Raw genomic sequence first — 18887 nt, 5'->3', positions numbered from 1 at the left:
TTTTAAAGTCAGTGTACTGTGAAAATTAACCAATATATTTAAATAAAGAAAGAGGAAGTAGGCACAAGGTGAAGCCACTTCCCAGTATGACCTCTTCTCAGTAAATGTTATTTACGTTACATTTCTTCCTACAGTGAATCCGTGTCATCATTTTCATCAAATGGAAACCCCATGCCCACAGAAGCTCCCAACTCCTGGTCTGGGTCTGGGACACAGAGTTCAACCACAGGCTTATCAACCGAGAGGAGCTCCATTTACTCTTGGAGAGATGATGTATGTCTCACAAAATTTTGGATAATCCCATGGTTATAACTTATAATGATGACTTGCTTTCTTATTTAAAAAAAAATCTTTTTACCAATTTTAAAAGCATTACCTAGTCCACACATACATATACATAAATATAAAAGCACTTACATGTCACACATGAAAACTGAAATTACAGAAACTCTAAGTAAAAATTGCACATAATCGCATAGTCCAGAGTCTTAGATGTTGTTAATTTTGTTTTTTCCACCTCCCAACCCTCCCCCTCAGGTTGTTATATATGATTTCTTGTATAATACCTATGGCTGGAGATTCAGGAGAGACTGACAGTTAGGGGCTTGAGTAAGAGAAAAATTGGGGGAAAATAAAAGCCGTAAAGAAGAAGAATCACCATGATTAGGGAATTTCCCCTGAATATTCTAAGCCAGATGTTTTACTTTGAACGCTAGCTGGAAGATGTTAACCGTAACCCTTTAGGGCGACTCCGCCGGGTGGGACTTGAAGTCTGCAGCCCAGGCTCATGTTCAGATCTCTGTGATTGCATGGTGGCCGACCTCTTATACCCTCAAGAGTCGGTGAGAATTCGCAGACACAGGCTTTGGTGAGGCCCCTGTGGCTGTGGACGAGTCCCCAGGGGAGCTCCTTGGATGTTCTAAGTCCTGCCTCTTTCTTGTTTGTGTTCTGGTTTTCATTTACTTATTTAAAGGCCGCTCTTGCCCGCATGGCGCGCGGGGGTCTGCTCCCAGGGATGGTTTTTTTTTTTTTTTTTTTGCGTTACGCGGGCCTCTCACTGCTGTGGCCTCTCCCGCTGCGGAGCACAGGCTCCGGACGCGCAGGCTCAGCGGCCATGGCTCATGGGCCCAGCTGCTCTGCGGCATGTGGGATCTTCCCAGACCGGGGCACGAACCCGTGTCCCCCGCATCGGCAGGCGGACTCTCAACCACTGCGCCACCAGGGAAGCCCCAGGGATGGTTTTGTAGCAGCGATTGTGCAAGGGGCCAGAGGGAGAGGGCCGTGCTGCGGGGGGAGACTGAAGGGGAGCCAGCTGTGAGTCAGGCCCTTTCAGACAGGATGGGACTCTGTCACTTGGGATGAACAGCCCGCACCCTCACGCCCGCGACCTGCCGCCCTGGCTCTTCGGTCAAAAGTGTGCCGACGGGAAGATGGCTGAGGACCATTGCTTTATGAAGCAATACGGTCCAAATTCTGGGATTCCTTTGGTACAAATTTTCAGGTAATTATCCATAGAGAGTCTTATGCCTTCCATGTGTAGAATTTATTCCAGCCCCTAGACAGTAAATTTTGCTTTGAATCTAAAAACATTCATTTACTTTTTGATAGGTAATATTTGCAAAAGCAACAAAATACAAAAGACCGAAAAATGAAAATAAGCCCTCTTCCACACTCCAGCCACCCAGTCCCCTCGTAGGAGGCAAATACTCTTCTGAGTTTTCTCCTTATTTTCATTTTAAAAGGGGTAATTCAACTCCCCTGCAGTCTGGGAATCTAGTTTGTTATCAGTTGGGGGGAAGAAGTAACATGGAAAATATCGAATTTTTGCTGTGGAAATCTATGAAAAGTCTGTGAAAATCAACCTAAATTGACCATTTTGCATCAGGTATGTCAGGCTGAATACGCACTTGGTCGCTCTGAGTTGTGGGTTAGATTTCAGGTTCATCTGCCACCCCCCAACCCCCGGGGAGAAAACTGAACAGGGCTCTCGCCCTGCAGCCCCCGGTACAGTGTTGGCTCTTCCAATTGTAGTTATGTTCATTTTTTCCTCACTGGCTGTGGAGACGATAGGTCTGTTACTTCTCCATCATGGAGAATATATGGAAAGGCTGGAGGGTTTTCTCACTGACCGTTCACTGTGGCCATAGCCCAAGAACCTCTTAAGGCCACACAAGAAAAACGAATGCTCTGGCCCCGCCCTAATAACCACATCTCTTAGGACACCTAAGGTGGGTTTCTTTTTCTGTTTCCTTGATTAAAAGAAAGTGAATGGCCCTTTCTACGAAATAATTTTCCTTTTCATTAGAAAAAAAAGTTTGTAATTTGCAGATGTACTTAGGTGTCTCATGCCCAGCTACATGAGGGACACATGTCTGTGTGCATATATGTGTGCATGTGTAAGTGCTTAGATATATAGTGTGTGTGTCTGTCATTATCCATGTCTGTGTCAATATGTATGTTCATACCTGAAACTATGTCTATGTACAATCTTGAATAGGTCTCATAACTCTAGTTATGAGAATTTCTAGTACTAGAAATTATCTCTATTTAACAGTTAAGGAAACTGAGTCTCAAAGTGGGATGTAATTTTTCAGAAGAGTAAAAATTGGAGCCCTGGTATGTCTGGGAGGGCTCCCTCCTATATAAATTTGTAAGTATCATTGATTCTGAAGCCTGTATTTACAACTTCTGGTCTTGTAACTAAATGTGCATTTCTATTTTAGGAGTTTGACAAAGCCAATGCACAGAAAGTACAGCAGTTATTCTGGGAGGTCGAGGAAATGTTATTTGAAGGGAAAGTAAGCCCTCAGACCCAGAATCTACGGGCTGAATGCAGTGAGTGGGCAAGAAGGTCCCTCCATCTGAGGTAAGGGGATTGTTCATAGTAATTCTCCAGAATGTGTTTGGGAACCGCTCACTCTTGACCTGTTCAATAAGTTGGGTATATTTTTAGTAAAAGCACTTGTCAAAATATGTATCTGGAACACATGTCCTTTACTGAGAAATCACGCCTTTGCAATGGTGTCTGAGGAAATCTGGAGACATTCCGATACTCAAGTGCATTTTAATTTGTGAGAAGCAAATGTAGCTCATCCCCAGAAAGGCATTGCATGCATCACAAATGCGAGAATGGAAGAAGGGCAGGAGTTATCCTTTACCTTCACACTCACTAGTCTGTGAGCAACATGTATCTGCCCTTGAGAGCAGTGCACAGGGCGGGGTTGGGCAGGGGAGGTGAACAGAGTGATTATTTGCTGAGTGATTGGATAGGTGAATCTGACCATCTCACCAAGATTCCTTATGTAGGAAGGATCATCTATTTTTTTTATATCAAAGATGAAAGATGTAGATGAGTAAAAAGGGAAGATGTTCTTCCTTCAGTTACTCAGCCAAACCTACTTAGAGGGAAAAAAAATAATCCATGTCAGTTATCTGAAGTTCCTCTATATTATATCTGGGGAGAATAAATTAGAACACTCGTACAAATGTTGACAGGTTTTCTGGTTACCTCAACTAAGTAACTTTTTAAAAATCTTGACTAAATAGGTTTTTATTTTTCCTCTCCAGTCCTTTGTAAGCCCCTGCCTTAGTGTGCACTAGACATTAATGATGGATACGGACTTTTCTAGGCATCATGATGCACTTGCCTGAAATCCAGGAGCTCAGATCTGTTTCTTTCAGTGTTGTCTTACATACTTAAGATAAAAATGAAGGAGGAGAGGGTAGAAAAAAGAAAAGATGACAAGGACTCTAAGCCTAGTGTATATATTTACATATTTTTCTGCATTATGTATATATCAGTTAACATTTGTAGAGAGCTTCTGTGTGCCCAGCATTACCCTAGTTGTCTGAATCTGGTTACATTATCTATCAGCTACTCGTTAGTCCTACAAGGGCACTATTATTCTACTTCGCATACAAAATCGAACTGATGAAATCAGTGGCTCAGGGAGCCTGAAAACTTTGCCTCAGGTCCCTTCATCAATGGCAAGAACTGTCTGTCCTCTTCCCTCAAAGCCTGTGGTTTTCCTGTGATCCCGTTACACTGCTCACGTACTAATATCTACCTTATCACTTCATACACGCTCCTTCAAAATACTATAGGGAAGTCCATTACCCAACTTTTAAAATTGCAAAACATCTTTCCCTTTCCAATCAAAAATATTAGTTTCCTTTTTTTTCACTTGCAGAGTATTAGGAAGACAGCTTGTCCTGCCCACTGATGAAGGGGTCCAGCATTTTCAGGGCAGCAAACCTGCTTCTGCCGTCCACAGACCCTTCTCTGACGACTGTGAACCCAGCAGCAACATCAGAGAGTACGTTGCTAGAAGTTACTTTTGAAAAGTATTTTAAATTGCATTTTAGTTATACTTTTTCGTGTCTATCTGAGCCATGAGCCTTGGCTCCAACACTTTGGAAGATTGTTGATTTCAATGAAGGGCAGGTTTTTTTTTTTTTACCCAAGATGCTTCTGATTTGCAGTTGATGATGGTGATGGTATGTGTGTGTGTAATACAAATATCAAGGGAGTTAACTTTTAAACTGTTTCAAAGACTCTGAAAGGCAGCCTAGATGCAAAATCAAAAACTGCTTTATTGTGATGGATCCTAAGCCACAGGGCAGTAACAGAATAAATAAAGCTCTATTCCGTTTTCTTTTGCTCACTAACAGATTTTGGTAAATCCCTCTATGCCATTCACACATATTCGGGACTGTGCCATGATATCCCTTCATTACAGCAAAGAGGATACAAGCTTGTAGAATAATTTAGACTTTTAAGAAGCCCTTAAAAATTTGAATGATGTCTGAGCCAAAATGTTGCTTTTAAGTGTATGACTTTTGTCAAATGTAATATTTAGTGATTTTTAAAATTTGGGACTCTGTGGCTTTATGGATAATTTAAAGACCCACCACGATCATGTAGACATTGTATTGTTGACGTTCTGCAAACCCTCACGGAGAATCTGATTTTCCCCATAGGCTGTGCATCTCTGGCTCTCAAATAGTCCCGGCGGCACTCTCAGCCCTCACCCTGCCAGGTCCTGTTGGCACAGGGATTGCGGACCTCACGGCATGTTCATCCCTGGAAGAAGAGGTTTATGATGTGGATGGGAAGATTGAAGAGTATTTCGCTTTTGACAGAAAAGAAGAGTAAATAGAATTTTATTTGATATTGACTTAGTACAATAATATTTATTGGGCATGTATTTTGATTATATGCTCATTTAGTGTTTTGTGCATTTTTCACTTATCCAAAAGATTTTCCATCCTTTTGAGAGTAACGTGCTCCCCAAAGCTTTTAGATTCCTGGCAGGATGTAGATATGCTGGAGCAGCGTTTCCCTTTCTTACTGACAACGTGGCTCAGACAGAAAACAAGAATCGTGTTCAGCATGTTGTAGAAAGTGGAAAGGCAACTAGCGGCCTTTGTCCCCCGGGGCTCCAGGTGCCCTATACCTGGCCACCCATGGGGGCAAAGGGGAAAGTCCAGTCTTTGCACTAAATGCCTATTTGGTTCTTAGACAAAAGCTATCAGTATTGCATAATAAACGTTTGCCTCCTGATTGAAAGCTGATACATTAAAAAATAGCAAAGTGCTGTTTAAAAAAGAATGTTGGGTTTATTTATATATGTACGATGTATATATATGCGTGCATGTTGGATAGATAGATAGGTGGCATTATTTGAACTTCAACCTTTGATACTTTAGTGATGAAAATGGGTTTTGTCCTTAGTGACGAGGACTGTCTTGAACAAAACCCAGCTCAGCACCACAGGACGTGGCATAAGCACGGACTTCCTCCTGTTTCCCCACATGACTGTGTCAGAGACGCGGTGGCTGCAGAAGTGTTTGATCACATCTGGACAGCTGTGGTGGAAATACTGGAAAAGCTGACTAGAAAAAACTGGGAAGTTACACTCACAGGTACTTAATTTGTACTTAATAAGTTGACCTAATGAAAAGAAAAAATAATTCCTGTTCCTCAGCTTTCTGCCCCACGAGTTTGGCCAAATCTAGGACCTGACTGGGGTGCGAAGGGAAGTTGGGTTTTCTGCCTTTATTCACAAGTGAGCTTTAATCACTTCATAAAGGACATTCTCGTTTTTTGAGCTATAAAAATGAGGTAGAGGCATTCCTGAAAAAAACACAGAAATACACAAGAAAGAAGCTACAAGTCACTTTTTAAATTCTGGCTTAAAAAAATTACCTAACTGGGGCTTCCCTGGTGACGCAGTGGTTGAGAGTCCGCCTGCCGATGCAGGGGACACGGGTTCGTGCCCCGGTCCGGGAAGATCCCACATGCCGCGGAGTGGCTGGGCCCGTGTGCCATGGCCGCTAAGCCTGCGCATCTGGAGCCTGTGCTCCGCAACGGGAGAGGCCACAACAGTGAGAGGCCCGCGTAACGCAAAAAAAAAAAAAAAAAATTACCTAACTAATCTCTAATAATGGGATATTGTTTTTTAACTATAGATGACATTATTTATAAAATAAAATGTAAACAAAGCTAATTTATTAATCACTTCATTTACCTGTATAAAATGTTCTCTAAACTACTTGAAACTGAGCAGAAACAAATTATGGAAATTTCAGTGGTGGACAGTAGTGACTAGTGTTAACCAATTTGTATAATAGGGAAATAATCATTAAATATTAATAATTAAATTTTACTTAATTAAATTTACTTAATTAAATGTTACTTCTTCCAATCAAGGGGATTAATTGGGATATTATAAAGTACCAAGAATCCTCCTTGGCCCAGTGTATAATCCCGATTTTTCTATGTACCACTGCAATGACAGTCATTTCATTAGATGCTCTTGGAAAGTGTGAGCCCATTGCTCTGTGGGGTCTGTCCTCTCTATAGGAAGGTTCAGCAGCCACAGCAGACTCATGGTATCTCAAGAACAGATATTCTCTTTGAACAGGGGATTTTAAGTACATGTATTTGATAGTATTTTTCTTAATAATATTGATTTTTCTTTGGCACAGAAGGAAAAAAACAGAAAGAAAAATTGAAAGTAGCTGAGAATAAATCTCCACCTATGGTCGTTTCCTGTATTAATGCTGATGTGTCCAGTGTTCCCCCGTCCAGAAGTTCTGAAACTCGAAGTGTATCCCTGGCTTCTCATCTTAACCCACCTCAGGTAGATGCTTTTCCACTCTCTCTTTCCTTCAATCTTTATATCTCTGGCCTCAGTTTGTCAAGAGTGCCATTCTATTAAATTCTGTTATCAAGATATTTGGGTCTGTTGGCCAATAAGACTAAAATTTAAAAATAATTATTTCATGGGGTTGAATAGAATCACCAGATTCTTTGATAGAGTAGGGACACTCAGATTTGAGACTTTCCACCTGCTTTGAACTGTAGAGCTGTTTCCATATTTTTGAAGAAAAAAAATGCTTTCCCCCAATCGTTCTAACCAATTTGAAGGTTACAGATGTTCTCCTGTCCTCCCACCAAAGTGATAAAAGACTCAATCAATGAGTATACGTTGGGTTCATTCAACATTAATTGAGTTTGTATTAAGTGAACTGTATTAGGTGTTTTAAGGAGATGTAGAGATGAACACAGCATATTCCCTGACCTAGTAAAAGTGAAGAGTATGATACAGGTCAGATGCAAAGTCTTCTGTGAGCGTTGTGCAAAAGAGTTGTAGGAGAAGCAGGGAGAAAATGATTTATTCTGCCTGGAGTGAGGCTTTATCTTTTTTGGTTGGAGGTGAAATTTGAACAGAAACATGAAGAAATGGGTAGGCTTTCCTGGATAGGAATTCTGAGTGGGTCAATTCAGACCCACATGGAGGACTGAGGGAGGGGAACAGTGATTGGACTGAGGCTTAGAGGATGAGATACTGGGACAAGCAGAGTCACTGTGGCAAAACCAGGGCGTTTGGAATCAAGAGACCTATGAGGGGAATTATCTTGGACATGTTGTTTAACTTGTCTAAACTTCAGTTTCTTTATAGAACGAGGGTAATAATATGTTGTGAAACGGATTGTTGTGAGGATAAAACCATATAAATATGTGAGAGCTCCTAACACAGGTATATACTGGGAACTCAGTAAATTTTTCTTGAATTGTGTCCCTATTCAAAGATCTAGTGGAGGGGCTTCCTTGGTGGCACAGTGGTTAAGAATCCGCCTGCCAATGCAGGGGACACAGGTTCGAGCCCTGGTCCGGGAAGATCCCACACACCATGGAGCAACTAAGCCCATGCGCCACAACTACTGAGCCTGTGCTCTAGAGCTCGCGAGCCACAACTACTGAGCCTGTGAGCCACAACTACTGAAGCCCGTGCTCCTAGAGCCTGTGCTCCGCAACAAGAGAAGCCACCACAATGGGAAGGCCATGCACCACAACGAAGAGTAGCCCCCCTCGCTGCAACTAGAGAAACCCCATGCGCAGCAACGAATACCCAACGCAGGCAAACATAAAATAAATAAAATAATTAAAAAGAAAAAAAATGATCTCGTGGAAGGTGAGGCTGGAAAGGATGAGCTTGCTTATGGGAGACCTTCAGGAGTGCTAAGGAGTTTGGACTTTATGTTTCAGCCCGTCTGCTGTGGGGAAGCAGAAAAAAGATAAGACAGGATTCCTGGTCCGTACAAGTTAGTTGGAGGGAGTCAAGCCATACCAAACAATACTACACACACACACACACACACACACACACACACACACACGATATGTTTAGAGTGGATGAGAGTTTGAGCTTTGGATATAGACTACAACTTTGGAGTCCAATGTCACAAGCTATTGACTCTGTGATCTTGAATCTGCCCCTTTCTTTCAAAGCCTGTTCCATTATCTTCAGGATCTATGAAATAGGAAGCCATGAGAATTAAAGGAGATAAGACATTTAGTACAGTGTGTGGCACAGAGCAGACTAAGTGTTAGCTTTGATTATTATAATCAGATGCTAATTATAGATCATTATCATATTTTATTATATTATAATTAGATGTCTTTTAGCTCATTAATGCTGTGGGGCTCAGAGGGAAAGTAGCATACCCTCACAAAGTAGAGTAATACGTGAACTAAATCCTAAATGACAGGCAAGATTTATTAAGCTGAAAAAGAAAAGGGAGGATGACAAGGCAGAGACGAAAATATGCACCCAGCATAGGAGCAATAGGGCCCAAGGTTCACGGAGCAGTGGATTGAAACAGAAATATCTCATAGGGTTGTTTTACCCTCTAGTTTAAGGGCTTACAATTAGTCTTTGTTCGTGCTGTTCAAAAGAAACTTTTGGAATTGCTACCAGTTTAATGAACTTTTTGGTCTCTTTAAACTGCTCTGACAGGCTCAACAGTATTGCTCACTTTTCATATTGAAGTATGAATCACATAAAGGAACAGTTGATGACAACCTAGAAGAGAACATTTAACTATCAGGCAATATAAATACACTTGAAAAATACGGAGATTTTAAAACCTAAGGATTTATTTTAACAGATATTTTGTTGTGTTTACAGTTTTTTATGGTTTTTTAAAATGCTTTTTACGGCTATTTTGTTGTTTGCATTTGGATAAAAGTTAAAAGAAAGTGAATGGGCAACAAAGTTTAAAAGTAAAGTACTAGTAGAGTTTATTTTGAAATAGTCAAAGCATTTTAGTGATAATCACAATAGGTCTTACTTTATTCCTCTAACATTTACTTCTATATATATTCAATATGAGGAAAATGTGATTAGGGGTGCCACATTTTTCTCGAACTATAATTCTAGTTTCAGAAATCCTGTTTGCCTGAAGCTATACATTATTTTAAATCCTAGTTGGTCATATTATGGGATGGAATAGGAAATTAATAATTACTTAGCCCTGACTTCATGCTTTCACCAAGGTTATCGAATTGAATTCTTCTAATAACTCTATGAAGTAGGAAACATTATCCCCCAGAGTAAAGATTAGGAAGTTAAAAATCTTTCCAAGATGACCAAGCAGGGGGCATTAAGAACTGGGATCAAATGCAAGCCTGTCAGACTCTGGTCTCAGGTTTTCCCAGGCTCTGGAGCTGGTCCGGGAAGCTCACTGGGGTGAGCTGTGAAGGGTTGGTTGGGTCGGAGGAGAGGTGCCAGACAAGCTGACCAGTGGGAGCTGGGACACCTTTTCTTTGCTTCTCCAGACTCTCTGTCCACCCTCTTCACCCTGGTGAAGGTGAACACACAGCGAATGAACAGAGGGCTCCCTGCCCTGCAGCTTTTGGGAGCCAGAGCACGGAGGAGAACGAGGCCTGCCTTGTTTCCTCCTGGCCCTTCTACCAGGTCACAGTGGGTTGGTGGCATTTCTCCATCAGCTACCCGGTCCAGATTCCAGAAACCTCTCCCTCACTTCTTGCTGCTCTGAGCCTAGGTGTGGTAATGTGTCCCTACTGTTAACAAGCCTTGGGGAATTGCTCATTCCTTATTCATTTCTCTTCACACGTCTTTAGAAAGTATGGTCCCTTTATTAAATGCACCTCAAGTTAGCCAGTTTGAGGCTGCCCTTTGTTTCCTGTGGGCTCCTGACAGGCATCCGTAATTGCAACGGCTCTGGGTGCTGTTTAATTTTTATTCTTTTCACTTTCCTCAGATTCATCGCTTCTCCAATAATTTTTATAGTGACTTGAATGGTGTGATGACAATTCAAGCAAAACCACTTCAGCAGAGACCTACTTATTTTGCAGATAGAACACAGTACGTATAAAAAATAATCACCCAGCCTCTTCCCTGCGCTGGACACACTCGACCACTAAAGACCACTGAGGACGAGATGATAAGAATTGCATTTAATCCCATGCTCCAGGTGTGTCTGAGCACATAACAGCCAGTGCGTAAGAATGAAAACAGCCTGTTCTAATGACAACCACAAAACAATTCCTGTTAGGTTGGGGCCGATAAGAAAAGGGGACTGTAGCTGTGAATTCTTAATCTTGTGGGCTATACGGTTTGATTACAAACAGTGAGAGACTTAAAACAATGAGATCTCTTCCCCCTGTCAATGATCCTTCACTGAAATTAAAATTGAACTGGAAATGCTGGTCTGTCCATTCATTCAACAAATAGGACTAAATTCTACGTGCCAGGCTGTGTTCTAGACAAAGCCTAGTAATGAGCAAATGCATAGAGCTTACATGTGAGTAATGAACTTGACTTCCCTCCCCCAGGAGTGAGCAAGAGGACAGATCACTGGGTTCAGGGGCCGGTGCTCTTGCCTCGGCCCAGCACCGTCTGGCAAGGATCTTGGAGGCTCGCGGACTACAGACTTCTGCAAAGAAAACACCGGCATACAGGAGGCTGCCTTCTCTTACCTCAGAATCACAGAGAGTAAAAATCCCCAGCGTGTACAGTGATGAAGTTCTTAGGGGAACGAAACTGTAAGTCTTGTTTCTCTGGTGGTAAAACAAAGGTCACGGAGGACAGAGATGCTTGTCAATTAGGGTTTATGGTTTATTCTGGACAAAGCATCCCCTGTCAAATCTTACGTGGACAGTTTTCTAAGTAGCTCATTATTTGGATATTTAACATGAATTTGTTCCAGTAGTATACTTACTACTAGATACTAGCTATTAGCTAGATACTAGAATATAAAGTCAGGCCGTGTACCTACAGCACAGGCAGCTAAGCGCAATGAAACTCCTGATGGAGAGGGTCTTAGATGGGTTTCAATGGCTGAATCTGTAAAACTAATCATTAGCTAATGCTTTTATATATACACAATTAATACTTTCATTGTGAGGTGTAAAAACTGATGTACATAAGATGCGGTTAAAATAAAAGGGACATATACCCATTAGTTTTTATTTATCTTGAAGGGCGAGTTTCATTCTGTGTAGGGAATTTCAGAAAATCTTTTGACCTTAGGAATCAACATCAAATCATTGCCTTATTAGAAAGGAATTTGTCTCTTCCTTTATTGTAGAATTACGAAGGAGCTTTCCAGTTTTCTCACTCACTCAAGTGTGAGGCAATACTTGTGTTAACAACAGCCAGTGTTTGTTGACTGCTTTCATGTTCCCAGCACTAGCTAAATGAATCACATTTATCTTATTTGTGACCTACCACAAACCTTTGAGTTGGTACTCACATTATCCCAAATCTAAGATGAGGAAACAGAGGCTGAAAGGAGTCGAATAACTGGCCAAAGATCACTCCCCCACAGTGCTGCCTGGCTTTGGAGACCAGCCCCTGGACCACCGGGCCACCAGGCTTCCTGCAGCACGGGAGGGAGTTATTACAGGGACCGCATCTAGGTCCCCCTGCGGAGGGGATGTGTAAGCAGCTGCCAGTGCTTAACGAGTGACTAGACTCCTTCGAGATGCACTCCACAGCACCCTTTACAGCTTTATGATAAGTCAGCGTTTCTTTCACTAGTCGGAAGTGCTCTTTCCAGCTTTATTGAGTCTGCTCTGTTAATTCTTTCAAGATCTCACTCCCTCCTCCATGTCACTTTGGGCACCTGGGACCCTCTTCGTCATCCTCTGCCGTGTCAATAGCACATTACTGGCTCTTTCCTCTTCCTCCCAGCCCACCCAGCCTCCACTGTCAGGCTTTCATCAAAAACCTTTTCTATTTTTTACTGAAATAAATTCAGACACCTCCAACTGTACATTCCCTTCCTGTTTTGTCCTGGCCTCTCCCTATTTGTAGATCCATGTCTTTCAACATTTTTAAAATTATTGCCATGCTAAAAAGCCCTTTTAGCGTATCTTTTCTAATTCCTCCCCCACCTGTGAAAGTTTAATATAGTGTAGAGTTTTGTACTTTTTTTTTTTGCGGTACATGGACCTGTCACTGTTGTGGCCTCTCCCGTTGCAGAGCACACGCTCCAGATGCGCAGGCTCAGTGGCCATGGCTCATGGGCCTAGCCACTCCACAGCATGTGGGATCTTCCTGGACCGGGGCACGAACCCGTGTCCCCTGCATTGGCAGGCAGATTCTCAACCACTGCACCACCAGGGAAGCCCTATCAGACATTTATGAAAGCATGATTTTAATGACTAAAATATAATTATGTGGGTATATAATAATTTACTGTGTTGCCCTATTACTGAAAATTTTCATTTCTTCTATATTTTCACTATTATATTGTACAGTGAACGTTATCTTACATAAATTTTAGTAAGGATGTCTTTAAACTGTTTCCTGGTGGTAAGTCCTAGAAGTAAAGCTACCAGGTCAAAGGTTATGGATATTTTTAAGGCTCTTGAAATATTTTTCCAAAGTTCTTCTAAGAATGGTTCTACCAATTTATAGACCCACTAGCAATCCACAAGACTATTTCCTTGCAGCCTGTAAGCTTTAGTTAGTATGTATATTTTAAAACTTGATGAATCAAAAATTATCATATTTTAATTTTCATGAATTTATTATTAATAAATAAATGAATTAGAATCTGTTTCTAGAATATCCATCTCTATTGTGCACAAATTAGACAATTTAATTTTTCAGTGTTAATATGTGGTAGGGAAGGTTTTTTATCATCATTACTCTTCCTTTGTTGAACTTACCCATGTTGACAAATTTTACAATCTGGTTGTCAAATTTTAAAAAAAAAGTATCACATTGGACCTCATAGCATTAAATCTATTAAAAATGTAGGAATAATTGACACTTAGTTTTCCCATCAGAGAACATATTTTGCCTTTTATGACCTTACATAAAGTTTTGTGGTTTTCCTCATCTAGGCCCTGCACATTGAGAATTAATTTTATCCTTCATTGATTGCTCTATTCCCTAAATTTCTACAGTGCTTGTATTCAGAACCAGACACCGTAGCACTATATTATATCAACTGCATTGCATTGTAATCTAATGACTTGATTTGTTTTCAGTACTTTGTAATCTTCTTAAGGAGAGGAACTAGATATTCAAAAACTTCCGTGTTCTGCGCAGGGGCTAGCACAGCTGAGCACTCAGTAAATACAGGCTCACAGTCCTTACTAAACACAGAGGTGACTGGGGCTGGGACTCAGTCCCCTGCCCATCTTGTAGAAACTCAGCTCATCCTACTTGGCGTTTCCTTTGGGAGGCAGGTTGTGATTAATAGCTTCGCAGTAAGGTCTGTTCATCTCTGTACCTGGGTGCTCAGGTCATGTTGTTGTGTTTACAGGCAAACTGGCGTGGACCGCACGGCCTCCCCACCATTTCAGACCTCAAGGAGCAGGTTGCCACCAATAGGCTCAGAGACTGGGGAGCAGAATATGGCAGTTCCCGGATGGCGTCCTGTTTCTGTAAGACAGATTTCTTAATATTTAAGTGCACCATTTACATTGTTTGTTGGAAAACAAACAAACATAATTTGGACACTTCCACATGAACACAGTAGCATAAAATGTCTCCATGATCTGTTTCTTGAAAGTAACTGGCTTGTGAGAATTTATAGGAGGTGGGAGGATTAATTCAATATTTTGTGAAATAAAAAACACGGCCCGAACTAAATCAGAAAGTCCAGGTGTCAAGGCCATATCTGATGGTCAGGATGGTGTAGCGAAGAAAATAGCATGAAGATTACGTCAGGGGACAGGCAGATCTGTGTTTGAATCCTGCCACACAAACTCTTCATATGATTTGCTTCCAATTAGTCTCCCTGAGCCTTAATTTTCTCACTTATAAAAGGGCAATAATGATTGCTACCTCAAAGAATTGTTATAAGGATTAAATGAATTTATAGATGTTAAATAATGCCTGGCATAGATTAAGAACACAGTAACATACCCTGCCATTTTTCCCAGCTCCCATTTTTACAGTTAATCTTTGCCATGTTCACTGGAATGTAGGCATAATGTCTTCACCCAAGCTCAACTGAGCCAAGCGACCACAGAAAGTCTGGGGAAGGGTATACTGCTGATAGAAAGCCTAACCAGGTTTCCCCCAGATTTATAATGACTGCTCACTTCACTCCAATACAAGTAACTTGTGTCTATTTTATAAAACACAGAAGACCCCCAAGTGTGAGAACATAAAGCCTAGGGAGAGAAAAACCAGCTGAGGCAGGGCTTTCTCTCGCATTCCTTTGCCTCCCTGAATATAACAGTAAAACTCATTCTCAGAAGGCAAGAGTTGCAAAGCTTTAATATTTAACTTTAGAATATTGTGGCTTAGAGTGGAATCCTAAAAGCAGTCAAATATCACATTTAAAAAAAGTCAGATGCTTCACAAATGCAGAAGAACATTTCTATCATAGTTTAATATTAAGAATTTTATGCAGTTAAGGTTTTTAATCCATATTTACTTATTAAGGCCCTACCACTTTACCGGGTTAAAAACTACAATTACATAATTAAATTGATAGGTGTGTCTAGTGGACCTTATACTTAGCAATATCTAAATAAAAGTTTTCAAATAAGCGAGTGAATGAATGCTAAACGAGCAACTGATTGAAGTATATATAGATTTTCTTTTGTCTTTTTAAGGATTGCATTTATTTTAAACAAGAGCATATCATCCTTCATTTAGCTCAGAGGAAGGCATCCACAAAAACATGTGTTGAGCACAGTACCTGTCCGTGTAGAAAGATCACCCCTTCAAGAAAGATCTCTGGCCACGGAACAGTTTTCAAGCCCAGCACATCCCATACATTTTGGGTCGGTTCTCTGTTAACCATAACTTTCGTTTTAAAAAATATTTGAAACGATAAAACTCATCCCTCATTTTATTTTTCTTCTAACAGTCAGATACACCCCGAAAAGGTTCATTGACACTGAGGGAATTTGCTGGTCACACATGGACAGGTCAAGGTTTTTTGACAGGTCGGTGTTCTCCATATACAAATAAAATGATGTAATACGTGAAGTTTCAAGTTTTGGAAAGAGAAATTGGAGATTATCGACCTTGAGAGGACAATTTTGACCAAGAGTTTGTCATCTATGGCTATATCTCAGGAATCTCCATAAAGAGCAAAACTGCAAAGACAAGCACTTCTCTGCTGTTGGTTAAAAAAACAAAAAGTAACTGAGTAAATCTGAAGATCGAAGTGGTTTTGGTAAGCAATTCATGAATCAATTGGGCAGCATCTCATGTGGCAAACAGAGATATTCTGAGGAGCTGCGGGGCATGGAAGGCTTTTATAAAAGGAAGGCAGGACAGGGAAAGGAGATCATCAGCAAGGAAAAAAGGAAAGTTCATTGGAGGAAGGTAAAAGCTCAAGTGATGATAGCTTGTCTTTGGCTGACCTGCCGGGTTTTCCATTGGCTGGGCTTGTTGCTGGGCAAGAAGGAAGTCTTCCTTCCTCCTGCTGGGGCAGGAATGTAGCTGCGCTTCCTGTTTGGGAGAGCAAGGTAGTCTCTTCCTGTTGGGGTCAGTCAGTTACTGATGTCTTCCTGGTGGGGTAATTAAAGGTGAGTGGTGGGCAGGGCATGAGAGCTCCCACTACTGGCTTTCCAACCCCAACTTTGGCTGCGGTTTCCTTTTATTAATTTGCACAATCTTAAAGGAGAAAATGCCCAAAGTTTCCTAATTTAGGGCCTCACCCTCATAAAAAAGAAAATGCTGTCTTGAGTCTTATGAGAAATCAGTGTCTCTCTCTGCTGTAGAGTTTCCATGTTTTTCTTCTGAATGAAACTCTATTTTCAGATTCTCTTTGAAGATCTCATTATAAAAATGCTTCACAAAATTAATACAAATCTTCTAGTTATTTTATGATGTAGAGTTTTACAGATAAATACTTATTCTCAGGTAGTATGCCATTTAAAGAATCAAGTTTCTAGACTGAATTCAGGCCTATGATGTTTTAATTTTCAAAACCGTTACCAACATTTTTGTTCAAGGAGGCAACGTAGCATCGTCATGAGGTGTGCCACTCTGGAGTCAAATGCCTCGTTTCCATCCTGACTCGAGCACCTACTAGCTGAGCACTTTAGGAGAGCCTCAACTGCTCCGGGCCTCAGTTCTTTTATAACAGACTAGGTGGAGAAAACAATTATTGGAAAAATGTATGGTAAGGACCTAGCTAGATGCCAAGCATACACTGTTTGCTCAAAAAATATGAATCATTTGTATTATAGATAATCTCAAATGTAGAGGATAATTTGCTGTTTTAAGGGAAATAATATAACTTTAAAATAAATCTAGTATAATTCAAGCACTGGGACAACTCAGGTTTATCACTGTTTATGTCAGCCCTTCTATAGTTCTATAGCATAGTGATGTCAAAATTTCTCTGTTCTTTTGAGATTTTTCTCCTATACTCATAGCTCTAAGCTGCTGTGTCTTTTTGTTGCTTTTTGCCTTGTGCATTCCCCAGGAGTATTCTCTGTCATTTTCAATGACAATAGTTCTTTCTCTAAAAGGCAGCCATGGTATGTGAGAGAGAGAACAGTCACGGTTGATAAATATGATTTTGCAGATGGCCAATAGACAGTGGCTAAGGAGTTTCGGAGATGTTGACTGCAGCGTGCTAAGTGGAGATGCCAAATAGTTTGTTGGGCGTACAGTACTAGAGGTTAGGAGAGGAAACTGGGCTCTGAATTTGTTTAAAATCTGCACTCTTAATTTTTCACCAAATACTAAGTCACTGTATTCTCTTATCAATAACTTTGTGACAACTGTCATTATTGCTGGTTGGAGGCCTTTTTCATGTCTATAGAAGTGATTGAGGGTACATAAGAGAGATGTTCCTATATTTCTAAAGATTTATTTTCTTCTTCTCTGACAAGCAGGCTTGTGGTCTCTTGCTTACCTTTGCTTCCAGGTCCAGAAGCGCAGGGGCTATTAACTTATCAGCATTATTTCTGTAGCAGGAAAAAAAAAAAAAAAGAAAGGAGAAGCTGAGGGACCAAGAGTGGGAAGGACTTCTTAAGGTAGCTGACAGAGTTCTCTGGGGGAAGTCATGGCCAGGACCAAGGCCCAGTGGAGGGGAAGCACCCCTCTTTCTTAGCACCCAGAGTGGCAGTTTTTCCAGATGACTATTTCCTGATTTGTGTACAAGTGACATTGAGTTTTTTTTTTTTTTTTCATTTTAAAAAATATCATCTGCATGGAACATATAACACGATCCTTTTGGGACCTGGGATTTGTAACATTTTAATGAGAATTTTGCTTGGTGTTTCAGGTTCACAATTTCCACCTAAATCTTTTCAGAGGACAACTCTGACTTTCAGAAAGAGATTCCAAGTGGCGTGTTGATGTGACTTCACCAGGACTGCAACACCTGCTGAAGCATTCAAAGCCTCGGTACACCGTTTATCACTTGAAAAATACAAGAAGTATTGTTATATCTCTGTCTGACAGTCTGAGATGTTCGACTACCTGGGAGAAATGCAAACAAATAAACAACTTAATTTTGAACACTTTTTGCTGTAAAGAGAATACAAGTCAAACCCACCAACCTTCTTCATTATCGGAAGCATTCCAGTAAAGGATCTTTAGGCTTTGCTCAGAAGAATCTAATATGTGTTTATAATTCATCCTTTTATTAATTATACACAGACACACACATGCTTAGTGCGTGTATTCACACACTACTTCGTATATGAAAGTATATTATCTAGGAATATGCCATTTTATCTAGGAGTATGTAACTTTATGTCTTTTGAGATTTTTTTGTCTCATTCTATTATTAATTCCATCAAAGTCCTAGTCACTAATAGATATTACTCCCTCCTTTAGAAAACAGCAAAGTCACCTTTGGTACAATATGACAGGTTGACTAATGTTCAGATTGTTCTAGTCATTGTGCTGACTTTCTTATACCTTTTCAAAAAAGCACTTTAGGGGCTTCCCTGGTGGCGCAGTGGTTGAGAGTCCGCCTGCCGATGCAGGGGACGCGGGTTCGTGCCCCGGTCCGGGAAGATCCCACATGCCGCGGAGTGGCTGGGCCCATGAGCCATGGCCGCTGAGCTCTGCAATGGGAAAGGCCACAACAGTGAGAGGCCCGCGTACCGCAAAAAATAAAAAATAGAAGTACAG

General features: G+C 40.9%; 1 protein-coding gene across 5 annotated transcripts in view; it reads left to right on the top strand.

The window, feature by feature from the left end:
* Window positions 1-18271, top strand: part of FAM149A (family with sequence similarity 149 member A) — a 29352-nt gene extending 11081 nt beyond the window's left edge. For 2 of the 5 annotated variants that reach the window (XM_033400691.2, XM_033400693.2), the window contains exons 3-13: window positions 135-273; window positions 2724-2866; window positions 4191-4316; window positions 4981-5151; window positions 5735-5925; window positions 6991-7145; window positions 10573-10676; window positions 11147-11356; window positions 14092-14212; window positions 15652-15730; window positions 18031-18271. In XM_033400691.2, coding sequence (XP_033256582.2) covers window positions 135-273; window positions 2724-2866; window positions 4191-4316; window positions 4981-5151; window positions 5735-5925; window positions 6991-7145; window positions 10573-10676; window positions 11147-11356; window positions 14092-14212; window positions 15652-15730; window positions 18031-18104 — 1513 coding nt within the window. In that variant the 3' untranslated portion in view covers window positions 18105-18271. Of the gene's footprint in view, window positions 1-134; window positions 274-2723; window positions 2867-4190; window positions 4317-4980; window positions 5152-5734; window positions 5926-6990; window positions 7146-10572; window positions 10677-11146; window positions 11357-14091; window positions 14213-15651; window positions 15964-18030 lie in introns of all 5 variants that reach the window. The other 3 variants (XR_004475423.2, XM_049704135.1, XM_033400692.2) reach the window with 3 other exon arrangements.
* The last annotated feature ends 616 nt before the right edge of the window (window positions 18272-18887 follow it).

This window comes from Orcinus orca, chromosome 21 (genome assembly GCF_937001465.1).
Source record: "Orcinus orca chromosome 21, mOrcOrc1.1, whole genome shotgun sequence".
In the NCBI taxonomy this organism is placed as follows: domain Eukaryota; kingdom Metazoa; phylum Chordata; class Mammalia; order Artiodactyla; family Delphinidae; genus Orcinus; species Orcinus orca.
The sequence above is the reverse complement of the archived record's forward strand: the minus strand, read 5'-3'. Positions and strand labels throughout refer to the sequence as shown.